The 18,743-nt window shown below is 42.9% G+C and overlaps 1 protein-coding gene across 2 annotated transcripts; it reads left to right on the top strand.

The window, feature by feature from the left end:
- Nucleotides 1–1,021: 1,021 nt before the first annotated feature.
- LOC122764771 (ectonucleotide pyrophosphatase/phosphodiesterase family member 3) lies at nucleotides 1,022–17,484 on the top strand. 2 transcript variants are annotated; one of them, XM_044018701.1, is made up of 25 exons: nucleotides 1,022–1,142; nucleotides 1,735–1,822; nucleotides 2,005–2,136; nucleotides 2,608–2,733; nucleotides 4,855–4,915; nucleotides 5,047–5,144; nucleotides 5,567–5,646; nucleotides 5,854–5,973; nucleotides 6,785–6,894; nucleotides 7,090–7,155; nucleotides 7,318–7,390; nucleotides 8,405–8,513; nucleotides 8,640–8,762; nucleotides 10,788–10,819; nucleotides 10,949–11,076; nucleotides 12,113–12,182; nucleotides 12,314–12,401; nucleotides 12,590–12,762; nucleotides 12,863–12,908; nucleotides 13,002–13,156; nucleotides 13,456–13,591; nucleotides 15,414–15,491; nucleotides 15,574–15,706; nucleotides 16,520–16,676; nucleotides 17,195–17,484. In XM_044018701.1, exons 1-25 carry the CDS (start codon nucleotides 1,098–1,100, stop codon nucleotides 17,366–17,368), a joined length of 2,601 nt encoding a protein of 866 aa, XP_043874636.1. In that variant the 5' UTR covers nucleotides 1,022–1,097; the 3' UTR covers nucleotides 17,369–17,484. The 2 variants fall into 2 exon arrangements, with proteins under 2 accessions (XP_043874636.1, XP_043874637.1); XM_044018702.1 differs by lacking the exons at nucleotides 1,022–1,142; nucleotides 1,735–1,822; nucleotides 2,005–2,136; nucleotides 2,608–2,733 and adding an exon at nucleotides 4,286–4,304.
- The last annotated feature ends 1,259 nt before the right edge of the window (nucleotides 17,485–18,743 follow it).

Raw genomic sequence — 18,743 nt, 5'->3', positions numbered from 1 at the left:
TTGCGATAGGAGTGTCAAACTCCTGACAACTGTGGAAAAACTATCAACAACGACAAGTACTGACAAGCTAGGCTAACAGCTAAAGACAATGGCAAATACACTGTTGATACTGATTTAAGGTCAGCGCTCCAAAAACACCATACCTTTTAGTCATAGAGAATTTTATGCCTATTCTAAAGAATGTCGCCTGCTAGCTCGCTAAACTGTTAGCCTCTGTGGCTCCTAAATGCTTAATTATACTACAGAAGATTTGCATGCTAACATGAGCTGCTAATGTGTCTATAAAGTTACTCAGTCGTCTTCTGTAGTTAGCAAGTACAGAACATTAGCCACTAACATTAGCTGATAGCTTGTTAGCCCATAAAATAAAACTAAAGACTGAGAGCAACATCCGTTAAATATATTATTGTCAAAAACCAGTGCATTTATATATAAGTTGTGAACATTTTTGGAGAATACGTTAATACTAATAATGAATACTAAGTAATTAATAAAGTTTAAGAGGAACTTTGAAGAAAATATCAGCTTCCAGGTAACAGTTCCAGTGAAAAGCCGCTGATTTTTCATAATTCAAAATCGTAATTGTAGCTTATCAAAAGAACGGTTCCAAGGTCGGTGAGGACGACTTTAAAACATCTCATTGTTACCGGCAGTGAGGCGTGAGACACTTTAATGTCCTCGTGTCCTTGTGCCATTAATGCTCCATTATCTGCTCCAACTTTATCTTTACTGATGTGTTTACTTGAACCAATAAATGTGCTCTTATTGTCGTGATGCGTTTGTATCTCCGTGAGCTTCCTTTTCTTACGTCTTCTTACCTTCACGTTTTACGAGGCGTCGGCGCGACAACAAGCAGAGAAACGCGGCCATTTAGTTACTCATCAACTGCATCATCACACCTGGTCCAGAGGTCAGGCTGGTGAATATCTGACTCTGTCTCTGTCATTTGTCTCTGTCTCTGTCTCTGTCTCTGACTCTGTCTCCGTCTCTGATTCTGACTCTGACTCTGACTCTGTCTCTTACTCTGTCTCTGTCTCTGTCTCTGTCATTTGTCTCTGTCTCTGGCATTTGTCTCTGTGTTGTCGTCTCTGACGGTCATGGGTTGGACGATGGAGCCGCAGAAGAAGAGGAAGAAGATCGTGGTGAGTTTGGAGGCTGCACAGCTGCTGCTCTGTATTTTATTAAGAAATTATTTACTTATGGATGAAGGTAAAGCAGCTTTTCTTTTCATACACTGCAAAAAAAGCCCTATAGAAATATGAGACATAAATACTTGATTTGCGAAGATACAGATTAAGATTAAAGTCAGAATTCCGAGGGGAAAAAAATTCATAGATTCAAATTTGAAAAAGTAGTTTATGGGAAACAAGTTTGGGAAATAATTTTTCAACGTTTGAAAAAGATCAACAGATTAATTAAGAAAATAATGGTTAGTTTTGACAGGAGTATTTTTGGAATGATTTATACTGTGACATAATCCAGCTGTTCATAATAGTTTTCACTGCTGTGTTTTCTGTGCAATGACAATAAAGGAAGTCTAAGACTAAGACTGTGACTGTCCGACAGATGTTAGTTTAGCTTATTGTGGTTGGAAGAGAACTAGCTTTTAAGATTTAATAACTAAGTGAGAAACAAAAGATTTTTGATATTCTTAAAAACAATAATCTCAAATAATCTCACACAATCTGCTTTTGCTAAGTATATTACTTATACTTGTACGTGTGTGTGACACAGATAGGTGTCTTGGCTGTATCGATTGTGACTCTAATCCTCTGTCTTGGGCTCGGTTTGGGATTGGACCTGCAGAAATGTCGGAACAAAGGTGACGTGACTCACTCTCTGGAATCTTAGTTCTTAACTTGTCCAGTTTCTCTGGAGCTGAGTTGTGGTTAAGGTTAAGGTCAATGTTACTAATAAGGTTTAGTTTAGTCATGGGATTCTCACACAGTGTAACTGTTACCACGGTTACCGTCTTAAAACATACAATTTCATATCTGTCTTCAGTCGTCCCTCACACGTCCTGCAGGGACCGCTGCTTCCAGCCGTACGGGGAGGAGCCGGGCTGCAGATGTGACGACAGCTGTGTGTCCAGCAACAGCTGCTGCTATGACTTCCACGACACCTGCTCCGTCCCCGGTGAGACTGTCCTCTCTATGAGTCTGTCCTCTCGGGACGTCCCAGTCTCGTCTCCAAAGAAATTATTTTACTGACGGATTTACAGAGCAAAACTTAAATCATATATTGACCCCGAAAAATACGGAAGATTATTAGTGCCACAAGTAAAAACCCAGCATGAATTCCCAGATGAGATTCTGAGATTAAATTCAGAATTAGGATTTATTGACTTTAATCTCAATTTTTTTATGTACTTTGCTGGTTAAAAAAAAACTTGATTTTGACTGTTTCAGGTCAAGGGTCAGGTCATTCAATGTTTTCATGTTAGCATTGTAGCTAACACTAGCAACACTGTTCAAGAGTCAACACAGGTTGTATACATGTTTACAGGTATTGTATTACTTTAATTTCCTGTTAAAATCTTTTGAAAATCGTTGTTTCAGTCGTTTAACAGGAGAAACAAATATCTAACATGATGACTGCCCCCTACAGCTCAGATGTGGGAGTGTACGAAGCTGCGCTGTGGAGAGACGAGACTAAACCAGAGTCGCTGTCACTGCTCTGACGACTGTGTGTCTGCACACGACTGTTGTACTAACTACAAACATGTCTGCCACGGTGAGACACTAACTAACTAACTAACTAACTAACTAACTAACTAACTACAAACATGTCTGCCACGGTGAGACACTGACTAACTCACTAACTAACTAGATACGGTGAGTATGTCTGCACATGTGACTGACTCACTAACTACTCACTAACTCACTAACTCACTAATTAACTAAAACTCTGACTAACTATCACTTCACTAAACATGGGTGAGACACTGCCCCAACTCACTAACTAACTAACTCAACTTAACTACACTAACTAACTAACTTAACTAACTAACTAACTAACTAACTAACTACAAACATGAACTGCCAACGGACACTGACTCTAACTAACTAACTCACTCACTAACTCACTAACTAACTAACTCACTTCAAGCCACGGTGAGACACCTCAACAACCTCACTAACTAACTACAAACATGTTCCACGGTACTACTTCTATCTAACCAACACATATGCACTTGCGAGACACCGACTAACTCACCAACTAACTAACTCACTAACTAACACAAACATACACCAATGTGAGACACTGACTAACTCACTAACTAACTCACTCACTAACTAACTAACTCACTAACTAACTACAAACATGTCTGCCACGGTGAGACACTCACTAACTCACTAACTAACTACAAACATGTTCACGGTGAGACACTTCAACTAACTAACCTCCAACTACAAACATGTGCCGGTGAGACACTAACCAACTCACTAACTCACTACAAACATGTCTGCCACGGTGAGACACTGACTAACTCACTAACTAACTAACTCACTAACTAACTACAAACATGTCTGCCTGAGTGACTAACTAACTTAACTAACTCACTAACTAACTACAAACATGTTCGCACGGTGAGACACTCACTAACTCACTAACTAACTACAAACATACCTTGCACGGTGAGACACTCAATTAACTCACTAACTAACTACAAACATGTCTGCCGCGGTGAGAGACTCATCACTCACTAACTCACTACAAACATGTCTCACGGTGAGTGAGTAACTCACTAACTAACTAACTCACTAACTAACTACAAACATGTCTGTCACGGTGAGACACTCACTAACTCACTAACTAAACTAACCAACTACAAACATGTCGCTACTTCGACTAGACACCGCCACGGTGAGACACTGACTCAACTCACTAACCTCACTAACTCAACTAACTAACTAACTGCTAACTACAAACATGTCTGCCGCGAGACACTCACTAACTCACTAACTAACACACCAACCAACAACTCAACTAACTAACTAACTACTAACTAACACTAATTAACTAACTAACTCACTACAAACATGTCTGCCACGAGAGACACTGAGAGCCACTGAGACTAACTCACCCCAACAACTAACTAACACTAACTAACTACAAACATACACGGTGAGACACTCACTAACTCACTAACTAACTACAAACATGTCTGCCACGGTGAGACACTAACTAACTAACTAACTAACTAACTAACTAACTACAAACATGTCTGCCACGGTGAGACACTAACTAACTCACTAACTCACTACTAACAACTACTACTTTTAACAAACATGTCTGCCACTGTGACTCACTAACTCAACTCACTAACCAACTAACTAACTAACACAAACATGTTCACATGGTGAGACACTCACTAACTCACTAACTAACTAACTACAACTACAAACATGTTCCGGTGAGACAGACACACGACTAACAACTACACTGACTAAACTCACTAACGAGACTACTAACTACAAACATGTTCGCCACGTGTAACTCACTAACCACGCATGGTGACTAACTCACCAAGACTAACTAACTACAAACATGTTCACTACCACTAACTCACTAACTAACTAACTAATACAACTAGTATAAATCATGTCTAAGTGACATGTTGGTTGTTGGATAATAATCACTTAAAATAATCTGAATTGAATCATTTATACTTTAGAACATGCGTGGATTTCACTTCTGTGTTTAACACAAAACTTTTCTAAATTATAAATTATAATCTGATTATGACATTAAATCTGTGTTTTTGTCATCAAATTTGATTATTTGGAAAAATGTGATGTGTGTGTGTGTGTGTGCGTGTGTGTGTGCGTGTGTGTGTGTGTGTGTTTGCAGGAGAGAAGACGTGGTTGGAGGAGGAGTGTGACGTCCAAATGTCCCCCACATGTCCACTAAAGTAAGACGCCCCAGTGTCCTTCACTTTTGTCTTCAGCTCGCGTTGACGTTTGTGGACTTTCTGTTTTCTGGGTCTCATTTGTCTGTCCGTCTGCCTGTCTGTCTGTCTGTCTCTCTGTCTCTCTGTCACAGTTTCAGGACGCAGCCACTTCTCCTCGTCTCGTTGGACGGACTCAGAGCCGAGTACCTGCAGACGTGGCGATCTCTCGTCCCAGTGCTGGACAAACTGAGTGAGACTTTTTAAACTTAAACAAGAACAATAATCACAGTCTGATGCTGGATTGTGTCAGATGTGTGTGTGAGGATTGACAGATCCACTTTCTGTTGAGTTGTTTGTGGGGAAATTGTTCAAATTCAAATTTTAAATCAAAGCAGATTTGTTCTAGACAAACATTTACTTCCATTTTTTTTTATTAAAACAAGAACATTGTGAATTTCATTAAAGAAAAATAAGCCTCTTTCCAAGAATTCCGAGATTAAAACTAGAATTGTGACTTGAATCTCAGATTCAAATTTTTTCCCCAGTGAAACTAAACTAAACTTGAGTTTTGTCCAGTTTTGTCCAGTTTTGTCTGGTTTTAAGGGACATTACAGTTTAAAAGTCTTTGGCAGATGATTTTAAGTGGACGCTCACGTCTGCTCTGCGTCACAGGAGCGTGTGGAACCTCAGCTCCGTACATGCAGTCTGCGTTTCCCACCAAGACGTTTCCCAACCACTACACCATCGTCACGGTAACCACACACGTTTTTCTCTAATGTCGTGTATATATATATACATATATACATATATATATATATATACATATATATATGTATATGTATATATATATATACATATATACATATATATATATATATATAAATATTCATACCACCTGTTAAAATAATCGGATATTCACTGATGTTATGTTATAATTGTGTTCTCTTATGTGTCCTCAGGGCCTTTACCCAGAGTCTAACGGTTTGATCGACAACGTCATGTACGACCCGGTGTTTGACGCCTCCTTCAGTTTGTCCAACTCAGAGAAGGACAATCCAGCCTGGTACCTGGGACAACCTGTGAGTTCTGTATTTCAACTGTTTTAAATCTGATATAACCACAGAAGCATAAATAACACGCTTTTAAATCAGTGATTTTCACTCTCCCACACACACACACACACACTCACTCACTCACTCTCCACACACACACACACACACACACACGCCACACAGGAGTTGTTGATCCACTGCTGCCTCCGTCACTAAGTTCAAATGTCTTATTTTGTAAAATTTGGTGTTTGAAAACCATCATTCAACATTATGCAAGTGACACAAAGTGACCACACGAGGCAGCAGAGAGCGTGTGTGTGTGTGTGTGTGTGTGCGTGTGTGTGTGAGGCGTGTGCATGTGTGTGTGTGTGTGTGTGGGCGTGTGCATGTGTGTGCGTGTGTGTGAGCTGAGCTGCGGCATGCGGCATGTGGGAGCGTGCATGCGGTGTGTGTGCGCGCATGTGCGGTGTGTGTGTGTGAGTGTGTGTGGTGTGGCGCCATGGTGTGTGTGCATGCAGTGTGTGCAAGCGTGTGTGTGTGTGGCCGCAGCGTGGTGTGTGTGTGTGTGTGTGTGTGTGTGTGTGTGTGTTGTGAGCTGCAGGTGTGTGTGTGTGTGAGCGTGCGCGTGTGTGCGCGCGCGTGTGTGTGTGTGCGTGCGTGTGTGCGTGTGTGTTGGAGAGTGAGTGGTTTAACAGAGAGATAAAGATGAGTGATTATTTGGGATTGTTTCATTAGTTTCTCCTGACTTGTTTAATGCGCCTGAGTCCGATAATAAAGATGAGATTGATTTGATGAATGTGATGAAATAGCGTTGCGCGTGTGTTGTTGTGTCGTCGAGGTTTGGCACACGGCGCGGTACCAGGGCCTCAGGTCCGGGACGTTTTTCTGGCCGGGGTCGGACGTTAAAGTCAACGGCAGCTTCCCGGACATCTACAGACCGTACAGCGGGTAAGAGGCGGTCCCACTGCGTGAACTGTGAAGCAACAGCAGTCAAACGCTTTGATTTAAGGACCCGATGATGACTCATGGACTCATTGATTGATAAGCTTGGACTAAAGTGATTGACAGGTCATAACAGCTGATAAAACACGGACGCTGACGAGAACGCTGCAAAAAACTGATCTATGAACTCTGTGTTTGTAGAAAAGTTCCGTTTGAAGAGCGAGTGTTTACCGTGCTGAAGTGGCTGCAGCTGCCAGATGATGAAAGGTGGGTTCCTCTAAAACCAGGTTCTGGTTCTGGTTCTGGTGCGTTTGTGTGTCATGTGGCAGCTTCTTCTTCTTCCTGTGTTCTCAGTTAAAAACCACAGGAACAGGATGAGGCTCAGCTACGGTCTGTGTTTTGATGATGTCACGTGTGATTCCTCCTCAGGCCACATTTCTTCACGTTGTACCTGGAGGAGCCGGATAAATCTGGACACAGTTACGGTCCAGTGAGTGGAGGAGTGAGTTCATCACACACACACACACACACAGGCCTCACAACAACAGCACCATCATCATCCTGTCACTGCCTGAGCCTCATCAGTGACTACATTAAAGTCTGAAGTTCACAGAACAACTGTTACTGCTGTAAAACACCATAATGTTTGAAGGATAAACGAATAAAAGGATAAGAATCTCATCAGCTCCGTCTTTATGACACTTAATGAGCAGCTCTGAACTTTGGAAGTTCACGTTATATAAAGTCATTACAGATATTAATGAACCGAGGATCCACTCGTCCTTGTGCTGTCTGTCCTCACTTTGACTCTGGACGTCTGTCCACATTTTTCCATGTTTATTGTCTGTTTTGTTCTGTGAGACAGATTTTTCCAACAGGAAACTGATGTTTGTAAACCACTCACTCTCCCACACACACACACACACACACACACAGGTTGCCTAGTTTTCCTGTTGGAAAAGTGTGTGTCACAGTGAGATAAAGACGTGAACATCACAGACGTAGATTTTTATTACACAAGTGTTTTGTGAAGTAGCTTAAACCTGCTGAGAGTGACCTCTTCAAAAAAAGCCTGACCTATGCCTTTAAAGTAGTGAGTCAATCCCAGCAAGGTCAAATGTGAGGAAAGGACGAGGAGGACACGTCTCCACCTGCCAGGTGTAATTATTCTGCTCTGTGTTCAGACAGTGACTCATTACCAGTCTATAAAGTACTTTAAAGTTTTTATAATATTTCTTATGTAAAAGTCTTAAAGTTTAAAACTTTTACTTAAGTAACAAAAGTACTTTTCTGATATAAAATGTACTGAAGTAAAAGTATTGAGGAGGGAGGAGTTAGGATTGAGCCATGGTGGCTTAGTGGTAGGGCCAGTTGTCTTTCAACTGGAAGGGTGTGGGTTCAATTCCTGGCTGTGAAAAATACAGACCATAATCCCAAGATAATGTCCATGGTAGACTTTGTGAGAACATTGACGGTGGACATGTGGCATGATAGTGTTTGTTTTCTTCTTCTCCAGGTGATCGACGCCCTCATGGGTGTGGATAAAGTCATCGGACAACTCATGAACGGTCTAAAGCAGCTGGGACTCCACCGGTGCCTCAACATCATCATCGTCGCCGATCACGGTAGAGGCAGCTGCCGTCTCTCTCTGCTCCAAATTCTGCTTGTACATGGTCTTTCAGTGTGGAGTCAGCATGTTCTCGTTAGCTGATACCAACAACTGTCCGTCCGTCCGTCCCACTGTGTTGCAGGTATGGAGGACACCAGCTGCGACAGGAAGGAGGTTCTGCAGGAGTTGGTGGGCGACGTCAGCAGTTACTGGGTCACCGAGGGCCCGTTTGGACGAATCAGGGCCAAGAACAAAGACACAGTCAGTGAGTAAATCTACTCTGGATGAGCAACAAATGGGAAGTGGATTTTTGCACCGCGCGGTGGAGCATACGGCTAGCACTGTTGCCTCACAGCAAGGAGATGCTGGTCCTCAGGTTTCCTCCCACAGTCCAAAAACATCAGGTTGGATTGTCCCCAACAACCGTCATGTGGAGAATGGATGAATGGATGGAGTTTGGCCGATGCTAGAGGTTCACAGAACAAAGATGTTACCAGGTCGTTCATCACTTTTCCTTCCATATCCTCCACATGAGGATCTCAGGGGGCGCTGGTGCCAGTCCCAGCTGACATAGGGTGAAAGGCTAGGTCAGACCCTGGACAGGTCGCGGGTCCATCACAGGGTCACATGGAGAGACAAACACCCATCCATTCTCACGGTCAATTTAGAGTGGCCAGTTTGCCTAATCCCCAGATCTGCATGTTTCTGGACTGTGGGAGGAAACGAGGAAACCCACAGGTCAAATAAAGGACTATCGAATCTAATCTAATCTAAGTCATGTGAAGTGAGGGCAGGTAACGTTCCTATCCTCACCTGTGGTCACGAGCTGATGGTAGATCACGGATACAAGCGGCCAAAATGGGATTCCTCCTCCGGGTGTCTGGGCCCTCCCTTAGAGACAGGGTGAGTCATCTGGGCGAGGGGCTCTGAGTTGAGCCGCTGCTCCCCCGCATTGAGAGGAGCCAGTTGAGGTGGCTCAGGCATCTGGTTAGGATGCCTCCTGGGCATCACCCTGGTGAGGTGTTACGAGTGTGTCCCACCGGGAGGACGCCCCGGGGGAGACCCAGGAGTCGCTGGAGACTGTTTTTTAGGTGGCCTGGGAACGCCTCGGGATTCCTCCTGGAAGAGCTGAACGAAGAACTCACTTTCTGTTTCTGGCAACAGCTTTTTCCTCCATCTCTGATACAACTTTGGAAAATCGGTAGCCTGGGTGAACTCAGCCCAGTCTGCCAGCGATTGGATTTCAGGAACCAGTGGGCGCCATACGCTCAAGGTGGGGCTTAACGTGATTATGACAGAGAATCATCCAGACGTCCAGCAACTTTTATGTACATCCAACATGGCGGCCATCAAAGAGCACCTGTCTTTTGATTCGGCTGCTGCTCCACAAAAGTCGTTTGATGTCAGAAAACCATAGCTCCTGGAAATCTACCACAAGCACGTTTGTTCACATGTTTTTGTTGTATGTCATTGGCTGTAGATCTATAGATGTGGTCTGGAGTTAGTCAGGCTCGTGTTTTGGGTTTAATGGTTTATACAACAGCTTTTCCTATGTTTCATGTTTTGCTTCATGTTTTGCCATTGTCACCTGGTCACAGTGGCTGTGAACCATCACTACATGAAAGCACATGGTTGTGTTTTCTAGCAACGAGCAGAGACTGATGATTACTCACAGCTCTCACCATGGAGATAAATATAGCCAGGTTCATTTTCATAAGACTTTACTGTTTACTATTGTAAATCAAGCTCAGTGTCAAGACGGTCTGATGAAGTCAGATTATGTTCAATCACTGAAGGTTTTCTTTGGTTTGAACTCAACTCTGTTTGGCACAAGTGAAAAGAACTTTGTTCAAAGGAAACCAGAGCTTTGACGTTTGCCTTTTGTTTTTTAGACAGACAGACAGACAGACAGACAGACAGGATAGTGAACTGGCAGGATGAGATGCATCCTTTTTGTTCCGTAACAGTGTTTTGGAAAAACAAACACATACCCAGAGAAACCTGTTTACATTCATGTTAAAGGTCCAATTTTAGTCAGACTAAGACAATCACAACAAGTTTTCTTAATGCATACCTAGAGAATGTGATTCATAGTCTGATTACGCCTGCATGTAAACACTTGGTCAGACTCATTGTTTCCTTGATAAAGCCTTGTCTTTATCATCACTAGTTTCTTTTTTTAACAGATTTTTTTAAGTCTAAATCTTTCAGGATTTGTATTGTTGATGAGATGATTGTATTTTTTTTGTTTGTTTGTTTTGGTCATGACATCATTTTTTTCTTTTAACAGTTGATCCAGCAGAACTTGTTGCTAACATGACGGTGAGTTGTCAACGTTTCACTGCATTTGTTTATAGTTCTTTTATTGAAACTTGGACTCGGACTCGATTTGATCGAAGGTCAAGGGTCACTGTGATCTTCACTAGTCATGGTTTCGGACTCTGATTTCAGTGCAAGAAGCCCGACCAAAAGATCAAACCGTACCTGAAGACCAACCTGCCAAAGCGTCTCCACTTTGCCAACAGCCGTCGCATCGAGGACGTCAACGTCCTGGTCGACGCAAAGTGGCTGTTTGAGAGGTAAACAACCTCCACTGACCTCCATGGACCTTCACTGACCTTCAATGACCTTCACTGACCTCCACTGTCCTTCACTGACCTCCACTGACCTTCACTGACCTCCACTGACCTTCACTGAACTCACTGACCTGACCTTCACTGACCTCCACTGACTTCCCCTGTCCTTCACTGACCTGTCCTTCACTGACCTTCACTGACCTCCCCTGTCCTTCACTGACCTCCACTGACCTTCACTGACCTTCACTGACCTCCCCTGTCCTTCACTGACCTCCACTGACCTTCACTGAACTTCACTGACCTCCACTGTCCTTCACTGACCACTGACCCCTGTCCCTTCACTGACCTTCACTGACCTCCCTTCACTGACCTCCACTGACCTTCACTGACCTCCACTTTCCCCTGTCCTTCACTGACCTCCACTGACTTGTCCTTCACTGACCTTCACTGACCTCCCCTGTCCTTCACTGACCTCCACTGACCTCCACTGACCCTTCACTGACTTCCACTGACCTTCACTGAACTTCACTGACCTCCACTGACCTTCACTGACCTCCACTGACTTCCCCTGTCCTTCACTGACCTCCACTGACTTCCCCTGTCCTTCACTGACCTTCACTGACCTCCCCTGTCCTTCACTGACCTCCACTGACCTTCACAACACTTTATTTTGAAAGTATCCCTACCAATATTCTCTTGACTGTCAACACGTGAGCAAACTAATCAACTAAGAATTGATCATACTATTGTATTATGGTATTCTGATAATAAATAATGAGCTTTTCTATGCATCCATCCAGCATTTACTGCCAAATATTGAGCTAAATAAGAAGGGTTGAATAAGTGCTTGACATGATTGATGAGACTATCAAAATAAAGTGTTATCGACTTTGATCCTCTGAGGTCATCAGTGTGGAATGATGCTCAGAGACAGGAAACCACTGGAGACATTCCTGGCTATGACCTCAATTAATGAAATCATTATTAATTCCTTCAAGAAGACTAAAGACGTAGTTTGCTCACACTGTTATTTCCACAGATCTCCTGGATCTCTCACGTTCTGCTCGGGTGGAGCCCACGGCTACGACAATGACGTGGAGAGCATGCATGTGAGCGCCCTACATTCCTCTTCTCTACTCATTTAAGTTAAGGCTTGTTCTACACTGAATACTAGAAGCCTGAGGGAATACAAATATGTGAACAAACAGTCCAGGTGTTTTAAAGAAAAGTGTCTTTGCAGGCCATGTTTGTCAGTTATGGACCAAAGTTTCAGTCCAAAACAGAAGTCGAGCCGTTTTCCAACATCGAGCTCTACAACCTCATGTGCGGTGAGTGTCTGCCACGTTAAAGGTCCACTGTGTGAGAGTGAATGACATAAAGTGGTGAGACTGTAGACTGCGACGCAGTATACACATACTGTATATATGTATGAGTAATTATAGTTATTATAGTGATCATAGTAATTAGGGAAACTGAGAATCTACTCGTTGAACTAAGCGTCTCCTTCTTCACGCAGACCTGCTACAGATTTCTCCCGCTGACAACAATGGGACCCACGGCAGTTTGAACCACATGTTGAGGACGCCGTTCTACAAACCAGCGCCCCCTGCAGAGCAGAGCAGGCCTGCCCAGTGTCAGCTGCTCAGTCTGGACCCTGAGGACACGCTTGCGTGCTCCTGTCCAGCTCTGGTGGGTAAAATGATGTTGACTCACTGTGAGTTTGAGGGACTGTCCTCATTATATCTGTATGTGAAGACATGAGACGAGACTTTCTGTTGTTTCTCTGCAGAGTGGAAATGAGATCAACAGTCGTCTGAACCTGACGACAGAACAAGGTAAAGATTTTCCTCAGCAAAGATCAATTTTTTAAATCCCAGTTGGAACGGATCTCGTGTTTCCGGGAATGAACTGCACGCGTGTTTGTGTAGAATCTGCCGCAGAGATGAAGCACCTGCTGTTCGGTCGTCCTCGGACGCTGCAGTCGGACCGGAGTTACTGTCTCCTCCGCCACGACGGATTCATCAGCGCCTACAGCAGCGACGCGCTCATGCCTCTCTGGAGCTCCTTCACCATCGACAAGCCCGTAAGAACACGCCTGGGACACAGTGTTGTGAAACAGTGAGCTAATGGGTGTGCAACTGGGTTGTCTACAAGGTAATCTAAGTGCTGAACAAGTAGGTTAGCTCAGTAACTAATAGGTGAGTTACCAGGTTAGCTAATTTGTTTTCTGTCCAGATCCATCGTCCTCTCTCAGGCTCACTTCATAAAAATCCTGGAGAGTTTTCCTTCAACTAAATGACTGCGGTTCCCTCGGCTCTGGGTCGGTGGGAGTGGTCTGGAGGGGATTTACTGTAGTGTAACTTGAATAATGTGCTTCCACAGGTGACCACAGATCCACTGGTGCCAGTGACACAGAAGTGTCTGAGAGCTGATGTCAGACTTCTGACAACTCAGAGTCCCAGGTGTGATGAGTACGACCGAGCCGGAAACCTGACCCACGCTTTCCTGTACCCGCCGAGTACGTGTCAGCACACACACACAAAATCAAGCTACAAAAACACAGGACAGGGCAGGGACATCACTAAAGATAACTTCTTGACTTGAGTTGAGCCAAAAAAAACAGTCAATAAAATCGGAAGAGCACTTCCCTCGTGCGTAAGGTGCATCACTCACCGTCTGCCATGCAGGTGACCAGTGACAGTGTTGTGTAACATCCTCAACCTGCTGCAGTAAATGCTTCACTTCTTTATAAAAACATGCGTTGATGACACGGAGAAACTCAACTGCGTTCTGTCCACATGAGCAAAAGCCCGACACGTCGGCAAGAGATGAAATGCTATGATATACATACGTATGTTACTAATCAGTTTTAAGGTTAAATAAAGAAATAATTCATTTCTATTGAGTTATAAATGAAAAACAATAAAAGGGGCTCGTATCTGTAATTTCAAGAGCAGATTTAATTTCTGATCATCAATGAACACATTTTCTCACATTTTGCTTCCTCATCACCTGTATTCACATTACACATCTATTTACTTTCACGTTGTACTTTGATTATTGTAATAATATGCAAATGAATTGTGAACGGTCAAATGACCACCATGGTATTTCTAGTAGGTACGTCATTTCCAGGAGTGTGGGTGTTGATGATTAAATGATAAAAAGACATTATTGTCATAACATTTATACCATGGATATTATTTTAAACAGAGGCTTGTCCCACAGCACTGTAAGTGGACCTGTGTCCGTCTCGTCATCCCGGGTCTGGACACAGACACAACCATTGTGTTGTTACATCAACCATGTTGCACTTGTTTCCTCCCTCATGACATCAAAATCCTTCATTCCACAGAATCACACCCACACCACAGTGTGTGTATGTGTTAAATGTCACACTTTGAGTTCACCGCTGTGTCAGAGCTGCTCACACAAGTTCTCTCTGGATTTATTTGGAAAGGGGGTTAAAGTTTTTAACAAAGGTCAAAATTGAAGGTCACAATGGCCATAAAGATGTTTATGCCCTCTTGATCTTTACATTTCTTTTTACAAGTGTATGTAAAGAGTCAGAGGGAAACAAATGAGTGCGGAGCCTCTCTCTGTATTTAAAGTTAAAGTTAAACTTTCATTTTTGATAAAGCTTATAGTTAGAGCTCTTAGTTATGCTGCCATAGAACTAGACTGCTGGGGGATTTTGCTGTGGTGCACGCACATTCACTCTCTCACTCTCAGGATATGATTATGACTTTTTATATGTCATTAATCTTGTCTCTTTCTCTCACTAGTTTGTGTCTTTCCTTCCTTCTCTCTCTCTCTCTGTATTCTCATCTTGCAGGTTGCAGGATCCAGATCCAGTTTTCGAGGCTATCCATATCATACATATCATCACCATTATTATTATTGTGCCATAATTAAAAAGTCGATATCATTAACTGTATAAACTTGTGACCTGATACAGTTGTTGTGTATCTGCTCCTGGTCTCTCTCTCTCTCTTCTGTCTCTTGTCCTTTCTCTCCCCCCTTTCTGTCCCCCACCTCTCCGCTGTCCCCCATTTTCCTTTCACCCCAACCGGTGGAGGCAGATGACCGCACATGTGTGAGCCTGGTTCTGTCAGAGTTTTTTCTCTCCACTGATGCCTAGTGTTTGCTCATTGTGTGAAGTGTTGGGGTTCTCTGCTCTCCTTGCTGTTGTCTATGTACAGAGCCTTGAGATCATGCATGTTATGATTTGGCGCTATACAAATAAAATTGAATTGAATTGGACAGACACTGGAGGAATCCACAGATTCTCAGACAGTTGTTCTGACACACGTGTTAAATGTGTTGCTGTGTCTCTGCAGACTTGAACACGACGGCAGAGCAGCAGTTTGATGCTCTGCTGACGAGTAACGTGGTGCCAATGTATCCTGAGTTTAAGAGTAAGAAATTTAAAAACGTCACGGCGATGGTGAGCAAAAAGACACGCGAAGACCACGTCAACCTCTGCTCTGCTCTCCTCAGAGATCTGGACCTACTTCCATGACACCTTACTGATGAAATACGCCTCTGTCTACAACGGCGTCAACGTGGTGACAGGCCCCGCCTTCGACTACAACTACGACGGCCAGTACGACAGGCCGGAGCAAATCCAGCAGTGAGTTTCATTTCCTGTTGAACATGACGACATTTAATCTTTGAAAGGATTGTCCTCACGCATTCATGTGAGAAAGATGCTGAGAATCCGCCCGGAATCAAATATTCATGTATCAACGTCAGACCAGTCAGGCGTTTAGGACATGTTCTCAACCTTCTCAACCCTGAACAGGAAATGAATGATGGACTTTTTCTTCTTCTAACAAGGTAACAAGGAACAGAACCAAAATAGCAACCGTTGTATGATTTAGGTGCTGGAACCTGGTTTTCTTTAGTTCCTGCTCTGATGAGGTTAAAGCTGAGCCGGTACGAAAATGACTGGTCAGAGAGCGTTGTCACTGAAGAGCTGTGAGTGCGACGTCAAAGCAACGTCTGTCTTTGTCAGCTGAGCTGAGCTGAGCTGAGCTGAACTGAACTGAACTGAACTGAATTGAACTGAACTGAACTGAACTGAACTGAACTGAACTGAACTGAACTGAACTGCACTGACCTGAACTGAACTGAACTGAACTGAACTGAACTGAACTAAACTGAACGGAACTGAACTGAGCCATTCACGAGTTTCCACACTCTGTGGAAACTCGTCTCTACACACACACACACACACAGGCTTTGAGCGCTGACTCAAAGCCTGTGTGTGTGTAGAGACGAGTTTCCACAGAGTGTGGAAACTCGTCCCTACACACACACACACACACACTTTGAGTGTGTGTTGTCAGTTAAATGAAGTCCATCAGATAACATGTGATTAAAAAGCTGAGGAGTGGAGCTGGAGCTGGAATCACCGTCTCCTCTTGTGTGTTTGTGAATCCAGGTTTGTGTCCGGCACCAACATCTCCATTCCCACACATTACTTTGTGGTGCTCACCAGCTGCAGGAACTCCACCCAGACGGCGAGCGCCTGTGGCAGCGAGCTGCAGACTGTGTCCTTCCTGCTGCCTCACAGACCCGACAACTCACACAGCTGCAGAGTAAGAAAATCCCCCACTGTCACGCACTGTCACCCGGAAACTCTATGCATCACCTCTGTACTCTGGTCACGAGTACGGTGGCCAGTGAGTGCCAAAAATACACATTTACACTTTTGCCTTTCACAGCTCTCTAAACCAATTTATAAAACTATTTTATGAAAAAATTACAACATGTGAAACAAATGTAGAAAAAATGTTTTTGTTTACTATTGCAAACACAAAAAATATCTCAAAACAAATTCATAGGATGTCAAACGTTTCTATAAATCCTCAGAGAAGAGAAAATCAATTTGTGAACACAAATGTTTATCTTATAAAACAAATTCACACTTAGACATATCATTTATAAAAACCTTAGCTTTTTACTAAACACATTTACAATATGTGAAACACTTCTGAGAGTTATTTTTATTATTATTGTTACTTTTATATTTTACCATCTTTGATCACTTGATCAACTGTTGTTTTTGTCGTAAAGAGTCAAAACAAACGTGAATATTTGGGTTTTTTTTGGCCAGAGTTCGGGAGACGAGTCTGAGTGGGTGGACGATCTCATGTGGTTCCATCGGTCACGAGTACGGGACGTGGAGTGGATCACCGGACTGGACTTTTACCAGGGAAGCAGTCGACCTATCGAAGAGCTGCTGAGGATGAAGACCCGCCCCACAGCTGCCATTCAAAGAAAACACTAAACCGCCGTTAATATTTTATTCAACTTCTTTTTCATAATATTCAATATTTGTAAAGATTCTATATTTTTTGGAATCTTTTGTTTATCGTTTCCTGATTTTGTAAAAAAAAAGTGAATTTGATTCAAATTTGACGTAAAGAAACAAATGTGTTTTTGTTTCTTGCGTAAACATTTTTTTTCAGATTTTTTGTACCTTTGTGACTTCACTCAAATCTGTATTAAGAATTCAATTCTTTTTATTTTATTTTTTAATGATTACGATTATTTCAAATATTTGGTGAAGATAATGAAAGATTATTGAAGATTATTGAAGATTATTTTGTTATGTATGGATTAAAATGGACTCAACGTCCAAATTTCTTACAACAAATTAGTCGTAACTTTATTTTGGAGCGTTTAAAACATTATAGACTGACATGTGTTCATGTGTTCATGTGTTCATGTCAGCAGCTGTGTGATACATAATGACAAGATTCATCTGTGGAACAGACACGCACACACAGGTGTTTGTGATGTGTGTGCTACGTCAGGTCCTGACTCACAGACTAACACTTGGCTTCAGTGAAACGAGCATCATTTCATTTGCGGATAAAAACCACAGGCGTCTTTTATCCAAAGTGAAAGTGAACCACGATGAGGCATTCAGGCACAGTCAGGGATTTTCCTGTGAAAACTCTCTGAGGTCAGCAACACACAAACACAGAAAAACCAAGTCAACCCCTGAACCTGTGTTTTGATAATGGTGTGTGTGTGTGTGTGTGTGTGTGCACCAGTAAACCCACGTCATCTGTGGACTCACTGTGAATCAAGTGTTGTCTCAATGAAAAACACAGTGTAACTGAATTCTTTCACGTCAGAAATGATGTTTCACTTCTGACGAATGAAAACAGCACAAATGTATAAATATATACAGTAAATGTTTAAATTTAAATGTAGTATAATATATACAGTATATATATATATACATATATTATGTACGTGTATATACACACACAGATGTATTTGTTGTGAATTTCACTGATCATCTTCCTCATCATGGTTTCTGTTTCTCATCAGGATCTGGATCAGGACCAGGATGTCAGTCAGCCTTTAATGTCACTCTGGCAGCTTGCCCCGCCCCCTCCTCGGCCTGATTACACACACCTGCAGACAATCAAGCCATGTGCACTTTAAAAACTCTCTGCTTCTTTGTTTCAGTGCCAGTGTGTCATCGCCAATGCTTCTGTGTGTGTGTGTGTGTGTGTGTGTGTGTGTGTGTGTGTGTGTGTGTGTGTGTGTGTGTGTGTGTGTGTGTGTGTGTGTGTGTGTGTGTGTGTGTGTGTGTGTGTGTGTGTGTGTGTGTGTGTGTGTGTGTGTGTGTGTGTGTGTGTGTGTGT

The sequence above is a fragment of the Solea senegalensis genome, unplaced genomic scaffold (genome assembly GCF_019176455.1).
Source record: "Solea senegalensis isolate Sse05_10M unplaced genomic scaffold, IFAPA_SoseM_1 scf7180000017656, whole genome shotgun sequence".
NCBI lineage: Eukaryota > Metazoa > Chordata > Actinopteri > Pleuronectiformes > Soleidae > Solea > Solea senegalensis.
The sequence above is the reverse complement of the archived record's forward strand: the minus strand, read 5'-3'. Positions and strand labels throughout refer to the sequence as shown.